Source organism: Budorcas taxicolor, chromosome 19 (genome assembly GCF_023091745.1).
Source record: "Budorcas taxicolor isolate Tak-1 chromosome 19, Takin1.1, whole genome shotgun sequence".
Classification (NCBI taxonomy): Eukaryota; Metazoa; Chordata; class Mammalia; order Artiodactyla; family Bovidae; genus Budorcas; species Budorcas taxicolor.
In genome coordinates this window covers 41,189,263-41,201,893 of record NC_068928.1, presented here as the reverse complement: position 1 = coordinate 41,201,893, position 12,631 = coordinate 41,189,263, and the positions used below count along the sequence as shown (strand labels likewise).

The following is a 12,631-nucleotide window of genomic DNA, read 5'->3' as shown; positions in this document are numbered from 1 at the left end:
GGGAAGTTTTTCCCAGGAATAGGAGACTGGGAATGGAGATGCATGTGCATTCAACATCAACCATCTTTTGTGGTCCTCAGAGTTCTCTGACATTGGTGAGCACGGAGATATTGAATTTGCCTTCAGAGCTGGATGAAAGGGCTTCTCTTCCCTTTTTTTCCCCTCAATATCCTGCCCATAATTTCCCTAATTTCTTACTAATGGAGAGAGAGAAAGAGAGAAGAAATAGACTGAGATGCGAAATATGGTTCTGTTAAAGAGTTATTAGCTAAGCTGAAGAAATGGCTAGTATCAGACACCTTTGGCTTTGGTTTTATTGTTGGGGAGAAAGAAGGGAGAAGAAGAAAAGAATAATGACAGTAGGTTATTAGCATTCGACAGGTGGTTGGGGAGAGGATTGCTTGGGAGGAGAGAGAGACTGTTGGAGAAGAGAACGGCAATAATGTCTCTTATCCCCTGTCTTCTTGCAACAGATTTTGCTGGTTTTCCTGTTGACATAAACCCTCTCTTCTAATCAAGGTGAGTTTCTGACTGTAGGGGAAGTGACACTATGTGACTTTTTTTGATAAAACATGAACCATTTATTTGTTAAAGGTAAAGAAATAAAATGCTACTGCAATAAAATTTTTAAAAAATGCAAGTCATTAGGTTAAATATTAATTTCAGTGTCTACAATAATGAGTACCTCTGCTATTTCAGGAAGACATTCTACTATGTAGTCAACAAGCACATTTTTTAAAAAAGTATTTATTTTAATTGGAGGATAATTACTCTACAATATTGTGACAGCCCCTGCCATACATCAACATTAATCAGCCATAGGCATACATGTGTCCTCTTTCTCCTGAACCCCCTCCCACCTCCCTCCCAAAAGGGCAATACAGCTTCCACCTGGTTCTCCTGGACCACTATGAGGAGGCCCAAGCAGTATTCAAGTAATCCCCAGCTTCAAATCTTTCCAAGTGAGGCTCCAGACATCACAGAGCAGAGACAAGCCATCCTACTGTGGCTTTTCAGAATTCCTGGCCCATAGAATCCGTGAGCATGATCAAATGTTTGTTGATTTCTATCACTCTATTTGAATTGTGTATTTTGCAGCGGTAGAGATTGGAACAAGGACTTTATCTAGAGCCTCTGGTCTGTCTTCACTTTAAGTGGGAACCAAAAGAAAGCATCAGTTACATCATGACTTCCCAAGAAATTCTAGGGGCTGGCTTTCTTTTGCCAGTTGTATTTCCAAAGACCGTACCTGTAGATATTTCCTAGCTTGTCTTTTATTTCTTTAAAGATAGCACTGTACTCGATTATAACTTGTGTTTGATCATCTCAGTGTCTGAACTGTAGTCTATTTATGATCTATCATTGCTACTGGTTCTCACTCATGCTATGCTTAGTTGTATGTATGACTGGGAGTTGGTCATTGTATCTGTGAGGGTAGGCTACATTGCAGTTAGTGCAGTAATAAACAACTCTCAAATTTCCCAAATCTTATCACAATGAGAGTTTATTTCTTGCTCATGCTCCATGTCCAGCACAAGTGATTAGGAGGCTCTACTTACTCAAGAACTCAGGCTGACAGTAGCTCCAGTTCTAGATATGGTTCCACAGATCAGCCTGAGAGGGCAAAGAAAAAGTGGCAAATTGCATACTGCATCATAAACACATTTACGTTACACAAAGCAAGTCATTTAGTCATGCCTAACTTCCAAGGAGACAGAGAAGTGCATTACTGCAATGATCCTGAAAGGCAGAGAGAGAGAAAAATATTTGGTGATAGAACTAATGATTGCCACACTAATTTTCTTTGGAACATCATTTGTGGGACTTTGTTGAGGTAGGATGATGATATGTTCCTCCAGAAAAGATTTGCTTTTGTTTCTGCCAGTGGACTGGGACACTAGCAGTCAAAGGCTTCTTTCAGTTCATGGCCTGAAGTTTTTATAATCATCCGGGTAATATATGAGACAAATTTCCTGAAGCGCCTTGGTGGTAGGAGTGTGTGGGCTGAGCCTGCGTGTAGGTCACCATTGCACCAAGGGTGTGGCCCTCTGGGGGGTCCCAGCTTTATGGAGGCGAGGGTCTTCTAGAGGCATCTCCACCTTGGGTAGATTCTGGATCTTCTGTTTCTGTCTGAGAGGTCATGAAAATTGCAGTTAAAGTTTTCCAACTTTAGCAAAGTTTTTGAGAGAGAAGCATTTTTAGTGTTCAGTTCACCTCTCTGAGCACCTGCTTCACTTGTTCTTTGATGATCACTTGGCACTTTGTACTATCTTGTCAGAACTTGATGCTTTTAAGAAGACTCAAACCTAAAAAAATATGGGATATTTAGTTGTTTTCATGATGCAGGTTAATCCAAGTAACCTAACCTGACATACTATCTGAAACAGACCCTTCGGGGGCTTTACTGTGTAATACAGAAGCCACTGGCACATGCAATTATTTCAATATAAATGTATTAGCAATAGATAATATTAAAAATTCAGTTCCTCCATCACAAAGCCACAGTTCAAGTGCTCAATGGCTGTAAGTATCCAGTGGTGTTCCATATTGGACAAAGGAGGTGGACATTTCTATTATTACAGAGAGTTCAGTACTGTTTCTGGATCCAGGATTGAGTGAAGCATTGATTGAAAACGATAAAAGGTGAGTGAGATCCCATTTGTTTATTTCCACTCCTGTTGCTCTTGCCTTAGAGACAGATTCAAAAAAGTATTCCTAAGACTGATGTCAAAGAGTTTATTGCTTATGTTTTTTTCTTAGCAATTTTATGGTTTCAGGTCCTACATTTAGGTCTTTAATCTATTTTGAATTTATTTTTATGTATTATGTGGGAAAATGTTCTGGTTTGTTTCTTTTACATTTTCTTGTTGTTGTTCAGTTGCTCAGTTGTGTCTGACTCTCTGTGACCACATGGACTGCAGCACACCAGGCTTCCCTGCCCTTATCATCTCTCAGAGCTTGCTTAAGCTCATGTCCATTGAGTCAGTGATGCCATCCAACCATCTCATCCTCTGTCATCTCCTTCTTCTCCAGCTTTCAATCTTTCCCAGCATCAGAGTCTTTTCCAACGAGCTGGCTTTTCACACCAGGTGGCCAAAGTACTGGAGCTTCAGTTTCAGCATCAGTCCTTCCAAAGCATATTCAGGATTGATTTCCTTTAGGATTGACTGGTTTGATCTCTTTGCAGTCCAAGGGACTCTCAAGAGTCTTCCCCAATGTCACAGTTCAAAAGTGTCAACTCTTCAGCCTTCTTTATGGTCCAACTCTCATATCCATACATGACTACTGGAAAAACCATAGCTTTGACTATATAGACCATTGTTGGCAAGGTAATGTTTCTGCTTTTTAATATACTATCTAGGTTTTCCAAAGGTTTTCTTCCAACGAGCAAGCATCTTTTAATTTCACGGCTGTCTTTATAATCATCGAGGTAGTATATAAGACACATTTTATAATATTTGAAATTAAACCTTAACCCTAACCCTAACTTAACCCTAACCCATCTGCAGTGATTCTAGAGCCCAAGAAAATAAAGCCTGTCACTGTTTCCATTGTTTCCTCATCTATTTGCCATGACAAGATGAGACCAGATGCCATGATCTTAGTTTTTTGAATGTTGAGTTTTAAGCCAGTCTTTTCACTTTTACATTTATCCATCCAACTTTTCCAATACCACTTATTGAAGAGACAGTCTTTCTCTCCATTGGATACTCTTGCTAACTTTGTTGTAGATTAGTTGACTTTATGTGTTTGATTTTATTTCTGGGCTCTCTATTCTGTTCTACTCATCTATGTCTCCAGTCTTGTGCCAGTACCATACTGTTTTGATTACTATAGCTTTATAGTATACTATGAAGTCAGAGAGTGTGATACCTCCAGCTTTGCTCTTCTTTCTCAAGATTGCTCTAACTCTTTGGGGTCTTTTGTAGCTCCATGCAAATTTTAGGTTATTTGTTCTAGTTCCGTGAAAAATGCCATGAGTATTTTGATAGAGATTGCATTGAATCTGTAGATATCTTATGGTAGTATGGACATTTTAACAATATTAATTCTTCCAACCTATTAACACAGGGTATGTTTTCAATTTTTCATCAACATCTTATTTTCAGAGTACCGGTCTTTCCCCTTCTTGGTTAAATTTATTCCCTGGTATTTTATTCTTTTTCATTTGACTGTAAATGGAATTGTTTTCTTGATTTCTATTTGTAATCGTTCATTGTTATATATAGAAAAACAACAGATTTATGTATATAATTCTGTATTCTGCACCTGAATTCATTCATTAGTTCTAACAGCTGTTTGGTGGAGTCTTTAAGCTTTTCTGTATGTAGTGTCATAGCATCTGCAAATAGTGAGAATTTTACTTCTTCCCTTCCAATTTGGCCTTTTACAAGTCTTTTATTTGTCTGATTGCCATGGCTAGGAAGTTTTTGCACAGTGATGGAAACCAACAAGACAGAAAGCAGACGACCCACTGAATGGGAGAAGATATTTGCAAACAGAATGCCCAATAAGAAGTTAATATCCAAAACATACAAGGAATGTATACAACTCAATATAAAAAAAAACAAACGACCAGATTTCAAAACAGGTAGAGGACCTAAATAGGCATTTTCCCAAAAAAAGACATGCAGGTGGCCAAGAAGCACGCAGAAAGACACTCTACACCACTATTCATCAGGGAAAAGCAAGTCAAAAACCACAATGTGATATCATCTCACACCTGTCAGAATGGCTATCATCAAAAAGATAACAAATAGCAAGTGTTGGTGAGATGTGGAGGAAATGGAACCCTAGTATACCGTTGGTGGAAATGTAAATTTATGCAGCCTTCATGGAAAATAGAATGGAGGTTCCTCCAAAAATAAGAAGTAGAACTGCTATATGATCCAGCCATACCACTCCTGAGCATTTATTCGAAGAAAATAAAAACATGAATTCAAAAGATATATGCACCCCAATATTCATTGCAGCAGTAATTACAATAGCCAAGATATGGAAGTAACCTGTGTCCATCAACAGATGAATTAATACATAAAGAAAATGTAGTATATCTATGTATACACAAACACGGTAGAATATCAGTCAGACTTAAAGGAGAATGAACTTTTGCCTTTTGCAGCAACATGAATAGACCTGGAGGGTAAGCTCAATGAACTAAGTCAGACGGAGACAAATACTATGTATATTTCACTTATATGTGGAATCTTCAAAACAAGCAAATGAGTAAACATAACAAAACAGAAGCAGATTCACAGATACAAAGAACAAACTAGTGCTTACAACAGCAGAGAGGGGTTGGGAGAGGGGCAAAATAGACGAAGGAGATTAAGAGGTGCAAACTAGCAGTTATAAAATAAATAAGTCACAGGTATATGATGTACAGGCCTGGCATATGTAGGGTTGCAAAGAGTTGGACACGACTGAGCAACTGAACTGAACAAGGGATATAGTCAATATTTTACAATAATTTTGTATAATGTATAATCTATAAAATATTGAATCACATTGTACACTAGAAACTAATACAATATTATAAGTCACTTATACTTCAGTTAAAGAGAAGGTGAGTGAAGAAATGTGACAGATCAGAGTACTGGTCTTTCCCCTTCTTGGTTAAATTTATTCCCTGGTATTTTATTCTCTTCTAGTTGAATGCTTTGATTGTATCACACTGCAGGGAGTGATCTCACAGTCATTTATGATCTTATTTAATTCTTAAAGGAATATTGTACATGGTCACCGTAGAGTAGCCACTGGATGTAAACTGGTGAATAAAGCAGCTATAATCTCTGTGGTTGCGAACCTTACAGTTACTTTAAGATATTCTTACTTGAGACTTGCCTTAACACAAAGAGGCAATTTTCTGGGGTATCTATAAGAAAGCCTGACGTAGAAGAGGGGATGGGCTTCAGAAGCAGACAGATCTGGGTTCACATTCAAGCCCTGCATCTTCCAGTGAAAGTTTTTGACTTTTACAAGCCTCAGTTTCCTCATGTACAAAATAAAGATAATACTACTTATTGTATATGGTTATCTTGAGTTAAGGGGCATCTCCCGTGGCTCAGTTGGTAAAGAATCGCTTGCAATGCAACAGACGCAGGAGATGCCATCTGATCCCTGGGTAGGAAGATTTCCTGGAGGAGGGCATGGCAACCTACTCCAGTATTCTTGTCAGGAAAATCCCATGGGCAGAGGAGCCTGGTGGGCTACAGTCCGTGGGGTCACAAAGAGTCAGACACGACTGAAGTGACTGAGCACACATCTTGAATTAACCAAGGAAACACATATAAAGTGTATAGTGCAGTACACGGCACACAGGGGAAGGGCTGATAATGTGCCAGTGATGGCTAACTGGGCACATGATTTAAATAAGTGCTATGTAGATATAATCAGCTTCTATATCAAACCATGTTTCTGTTGAGTTGCGGTCAGAACTGGGGCATAGCTTGTGTTTGTCTGTGAAAGAAACACCAGAAGCTGCATGTGTAATGTCGCTTGGCAAACACTAGAGGCCAGCAGAAGAGACACCATGCACAGGTTTTTAATAACTCCTGCTGCAATTCTCCCTTGGATCACAGCCTTGTGGTGATTATGCAAGGGGCTTGCGTAACTCAGTGAAGCTATGAGCCATGCTGTGCAGGGCCACCCAAGATGGACAGGGTCAAAATGAAGAGTTCTGACAAAATGTGGTCCACTGGAAGAGGAAATGGCAACCCATTCCAGTATTCTTGCCTGGAGAACCCCATGGACAGCATGAAAAGGCAAAAAGATACAACACTGGATGATGAGACCCCCCAGGTTGGAAGGTGTCCAGTATGCTACTGGGGAAGGGTGGAGGGCAATTACTAACACCTCCAGAAAAAAATGAAGCAGCTGGGCCAAAGTGGAAATGATACTCAGTTGTGGATGTGTCTAGTGGTGAAAGTAAAGCCCAGTGCTACAAAGAACAATGTTGCATAGGAACATGGAATGTTAGGTCCATGGATCAAAGTAAATTGGACATGGTCAAACAAGAAATGGCAAGACTGAACATCAACACCTTGGGAATCAGTAAACTAAAATGGATGGGAATGGATGAATTTAATTCAGATGACCATTATATCTACTAATGTGGGCAAGAATCCCTTATAAGAAATGGAGTAGCCCTCATAGTCAACAAAAGAGTCTGAAATGCAGTACTTGGGTGCAATCTTAAAAGCAATAGAATGATCTCAGTTTATTTCCAAGGCAAACCATTCAACATCATAGTAAACCAAGTATATGCCCCAGCCACTGATGCCTAAGAAGTTGAAGTCGACTGGTTCTATGAAGACCTATAACACCTTCTAGAACTAACACCAAAATATATATATATATATATATATATATATATATATATATATATCCTTTTCGTCATAGAGGACTGAAATGCAAAAGTAGGAATAACCCAGAATACCCAGAATAACAAGCAAGTTTGGCCTTGGAGTATAAAATGAAGAAGGGCAAAGGGTTTTGTCAAGAGAACATGCTGGTCATAGCAAGTATGCTTTTCCAACAACCCAAGAGATGACTCTACACACAGACATCACCAATGTGATGGTTGGTCAGTACCCAAATCAGATTGATTATGTTCTTTGCAGCCAAAGATGGAGAAGCTCTATACAGTCAGCGAAAACAAGACCTGGAACTGACTGTGGCTCAGATCATGAGCTCCTTATTGCAAAATTCAGGCTCAAATTGAAGAACATAGAGAAAACCACTAGGCAATTCAGGTATGACCTAAATAAAATCCCTTATGAATATACAGTGGAGGTGATGAATAGATTCAAGGGATTCGATCTGGCAGACAGAGTGCCTGAAGAACTATGGACAGAGATTCATAACATTGTACAGTAGGCAGTGACCAAAACCATCCCAAAGAAAAAGAAAGGCCCAATCATTGGGAGGACTGATGCTGAAGCTGAAACTCCATACTTAGGCCGCCTGGTGCGAAGAGCCGACTCATGGGAAAAGACCCTGATGCCGGAAGAGATTGAAGGCAAAAGGAGAAGGAGGTGGCAGAGGATGAGATGGTTAGATAGCATCACTGATCCAACGGACATGATTTGAGCAAACTCAAGGAGATAGTGAAGGACAGGGAAATCTGGGGGTAGTCCACGGAGTTGCAAAGGATCAGACATGACTGAGTGGATAACATATACACATATATTAAAAAAAACTATGAAAACTAGGAGAAAATAAAGTTAATAATTGTATACTTTGGAGATAAGGAAGAACTTTCAAAGCCATAAAAGCAGTAGAAAAGAAAAGATTGACGGTGTGCCTATGTAAAAAGAAAATACGATGCACAAAAGAACCATAGAATTAAAAGGCAATGATGGCCTTGGGCTGATTTTACAACATGTGTGAGTGACAGAAAGGAAAATTGTATACTTAGGATAAAATAAGCTCTTATAAGTATGTTAGGAAAGATTAGTAGCTTAATTGGAAAATTGGCATGAGCAGATAATTTCTTAAAGAAGAAAGAGTGATCTATTAAATAAACTCGGTGACAAATAAGTACAAAAACATAGCAATGAGATTTCATGATTGGTCTATCAAATTGACAGAGACTAAAAAAATAGCTGGCATTGGTGAATGCACTGTGAAATGGGTGCAAATGGAGACAATTTTTCAGAAAAAATTTTTCCTTTTAAAAAAATTTATTTATTTTAATTGGAGGCTAATTACTTTACAATATTGTATTGGTTCTGCCACATATCAACATGAATCCGCCATGGGCGTACACGTGTTCCCCATCCTGAACCTCCCTCCCACCTCCCTCCCTGTACCATCCCTCCGGGTCATCCCAGTGCACCAGCCCCAAGCATCCTGTATCCTGCATCGAACCTGGACTGGCGATTTGTTTCTTATATGATATTATACATGTTTCAGTGCTGTTCCCCCAATCGTCCCACCTTCTCTCTCTCCCTCTCCCACTGAGTCCAAAAGACTGTCCTATACATCTGTGTCTGTTTTGCTGTCTCACATACAGGGTTATCGTTACCATCTTTCTAAATTCAATATATATGCATTAGTATACTGTATTGGTGTTTTTCTTTCTGGATTACTTCACTCTGTATAATAGGCTCCAGTTTCATCCACCTCATTAGAACTGATTCAAATGTATTCTTTTTAATGGCTGAGTAATACTCCATGGTGTATATGTACCACAGATTTCTTATCCATTCGTCTGCTGGTGGACATCTAGGTTGCTTCCATGTCCTGGCTATTATAAACAGTGCTGCGATGAACATTGGGGTACACGTGTCTCTTTCAATTTTGGTTTCCTCGGTGTGTATGCCCAGTAGTGGGATTGCTGGGTCATAAGGCAGTTCTATTTCCAGTTTTTTTTTAAGGAATCTCCATACTGTTCTCCATAGTGGCTGTACTAGTTTGCATTCCCACCAACAGTGTAAGAGGGTTCCCTTTTCTCCATGCCCTCTCCAGCATTTATTGCTTGTAGACTTCTGGATCGCAGCCATTCTGACTGGCGTGAAATGGTACCTCATTGTGGTTTTGATTTGCATTTCTCTGATAATGAGTGATGTTGAGCATCTTTTCATGTGTTTGTTAGCCATCTGTATGTCTTCTTTGGAGAAATGTCTGTTTAGTTCTTTGGCCCATTTTTTGATTGGGTCGTTTATTTTCCTGGAATTGAGCTGCCAGAGTTGCTTGTTTATTTTTGAGATTAGTTCTTTGTCAGTTGCTTCATTTGCTATTATTTTCTCCCATTCTGAAGGCTGTCTTTTCACCTTGCTTATAGTTTCCTTCATTGTGCAGAAGCTTTTAATTTTAATTAGGTCCCTTTTGTTTATTTTTCCTTTTACTTCCAATATTCTGGGAGGTGGGTCATAGAGGATCCTGCTGTGATTTGTATCGGAGAGTGTTTTTAATATATATCAATAGCCTTCATATTATTAACATGCTGCCACTGCTAAGTCGCTTCAGTCGTGTCCGACTCTGTGCGACCCCATAGAAGGCAGCCCACCAGGCTCCCCTGTCCCTGGGATCCTCCAGGCAAGAAAAATGGAGTGGGTTGCCATTTCCTTCTCCAATGCATGAAAGTGAAAAGTGAGAGTGAAGTCGCTCAGTCGTGTCTGACTCCCAGCAACCCCATCGACTGTAGCCTACCAGGCTCCTCCGTCCATGGGATTTTCCAGGCAAGAGTACTGGAGTGGGTTGCCATTGCTTTCTCCATTAACATGCTGAAGATTTAGTAATTTTTTTTCTAGTAATTTACTATAGAAAGATATTAGGAAAATGCATAAAGACTCACATTTAAGGAAATTCACCTCAGTGTTTTGCTTTTAACATTGGAAAGTTGTAAATAGTTTAGATAGTCAACAACAGGGAAGGTTTACATCAACATGAAGATGTAAGTTTTCAAATTTTCATAATACTCAATAATCTACATATTCATGAACATTTTCACAGGTTAAGCACAATATTCAGTGTAAAAATCAGTTTACACAGTATGAGTTCAATTTTTAAAAAATATGTGTTAGGAGGAAACCTTGAGGTATTCACTGGTCTTATCTTCTGCAATTTCTGTCAACACCGCTCATTCCTCTTCACTTGGGCATCAGTGGAGCAGGGTTCTTACTGTGTGAAGGCAGAGAGAAGGACTCAAGTCAATGCTTAGCTTATGCAATTCAAAATAGACTTCTGGAGGTGGAGTAAACTGGGTGGTCAGACAGAGAAGATCTTGGACCTCCTGAAAGGAGTGGTGGGTGCAGAATTCATGCAGAACAGGGAGAACTCAAATATTTCAGCTATGCCATCAGAGGGAGGATTGTGGCTGAGAATAAGAGAGGACCATGTGCCTTTGTGAGGATGCCCACCATGAACCAGTTGCCACACAGAATCTTCAGGCACCAGACTGCCTTTATCATTCCCAGAGGATGACAAGGTACCAAAGCCCAAGATGGAGACAGGAATTTTGACTCATCTCAGAATTTAACACGTGGACCAGAATCCTCTGTGGATTCTAGTCACTCTCTAAAGGAATTGTATTGCTTGGGATGATACTCTTAATGTTTTGGGTGCTAATCCCTCATTCTGCCAGATGGTCGATAAAGTTGGAGCACTTAAGTGTGCAACACTTGCATTTTAATGGAATGTTCTGGATATTCAGTGATCTGCTTCCTTTCCCCCTTCTTCCTCTTTCCTTTCCTCCCTCCCCCCTTCTTTTCCTTCCTTCCTCCCTTCCTCTTTCTCCCCACCTCTTCCTCCTTCTCCATCTTCACCACCACCACCTGCTTCTATCAAGCAAAGGGCTGGGGCAGGAGGGCTGCAGGCTCTGACCACTGCTCTTCCTGCCCATTTAGAGAGAAGAAGTGTGAATGTTCGGTTCAGGGAGAATGTGGCTCCCAACCTCTTACAGTTTTATGACGAGTGTCTCTCCATTTCATAGGGAAGTCATGACTGGTGACTGATGCTCACTCACCAAGCCCAAACAAATCTGTGGCACACACCACATACCACACAGACACAAATATGTGCCTTGGTCACATGGACCAGGATGAGGATGGCCTTTGTACCTGGGAGGAGCCACATGACAGACCACCCTATCAGCCTCTGCCTACAGCAGAAGGCAGAGGGCATACAACTTTTAGTTCTGGTTTTCCAGGACCAGCATCCATGACAAGAAGGTTCACTGCCAACTTGCCTCTAGAGCCGATGTGGAAGGGTAGCACCCGTTCCAGAACCAGAGTCTGGAGCCAGCTTCTCCTCCTCTCTCCAACCTGGGCTAATGACAGCTGGCCCCTGCTTGGCATGATCACAGGTCTTCTCCAAGATGTATTTTTACCCTTTGGACAAACAGCAGTTGGGACGAGTGGGGCTATTTTATGAGTTGAGGCACTCGGGGCTGGAAAATAAACAGGCAGCTAATGAGACGTTCTTATGAGAACTGGCATAAATAATAACAAAGACAACATCCTGTCCCTCCTGCCAACACCCTCCAGGAGGGGATATAAAAGCTGCTGTCGGGTTGGTGACCATCAGACTTGGGGAACTCTGGTCGCGTTCTTGTCCTGCGGCCTGACCGGCGGGGACCATGGGGTGCTGCCCAGGGGACTGCTTCGCCTGCTGTGCTGAAGAGCAAGACTGCTGTGAAGTGTGCTGCTGCCAGCCCTCCTGCTGCGGCTGCTGTGGTTCCTGCTGCGGCTCCTGCTGTGGCTGTGGCTCGGGCTGTGGAGGCTGCGGGGGCAGCTGCTGCGGGTCCTCCTGCAGCGGATCTGGCTGCGGGGGCAGCGGGGGCTGCGGAGGTTGCGGGGGCTGCTGCGGGAGCTGCTGCGGATCCAGTTGCTGCGGCTCCTCTGGGTGCTGCGGCCCCGTGTGCTGCCAGCCCACGCCTGTCTGCGAGACCAAATGAAGACCTTTCCTCCCGCCACTGAGGCAGCCCAATGGAGAACCTCCACCTGCTCCAGGTGGAGACCCACTCGTGTCGAGGACCTTCCCCGCCCCCTAAGACGGTGTCCTGCCTCTCGTGTTAACCTGAAGCTGAAGGCTTGTTTTCCAAGCCTGCCCTGGCTTTTCAAGGCGCTGAGAACAAGGGCCACATGCTGATGAGAAACCTGGGTCCCACCCACAGTGGTACCTGAAG

The 12,631-nt window shown here is 41.5% G+C and overlaps 1 protein-coding gene across 1 annotated transcript; it reads left to right on the top strand.

Annotated features, from left to right (window-relative positions):
* Positions 1–12,082: 12,082 nt before the first annotated feature.
* Positions 12,083–12,400, top strand: LOC128065690 (keratin-associated protein 17-1). The gene has a single exon (XM_052658930.1). The coding sequence runs from the start codon at positions 12,083–12,085 to the stop codon at positions 12,398–12,400; it is 318 nt and encodes a 105-aa protein (XP_052514890.1).
* The last annotated feature ends 231 nt before the right edge of the window (positions 12,401–12,631 follow it).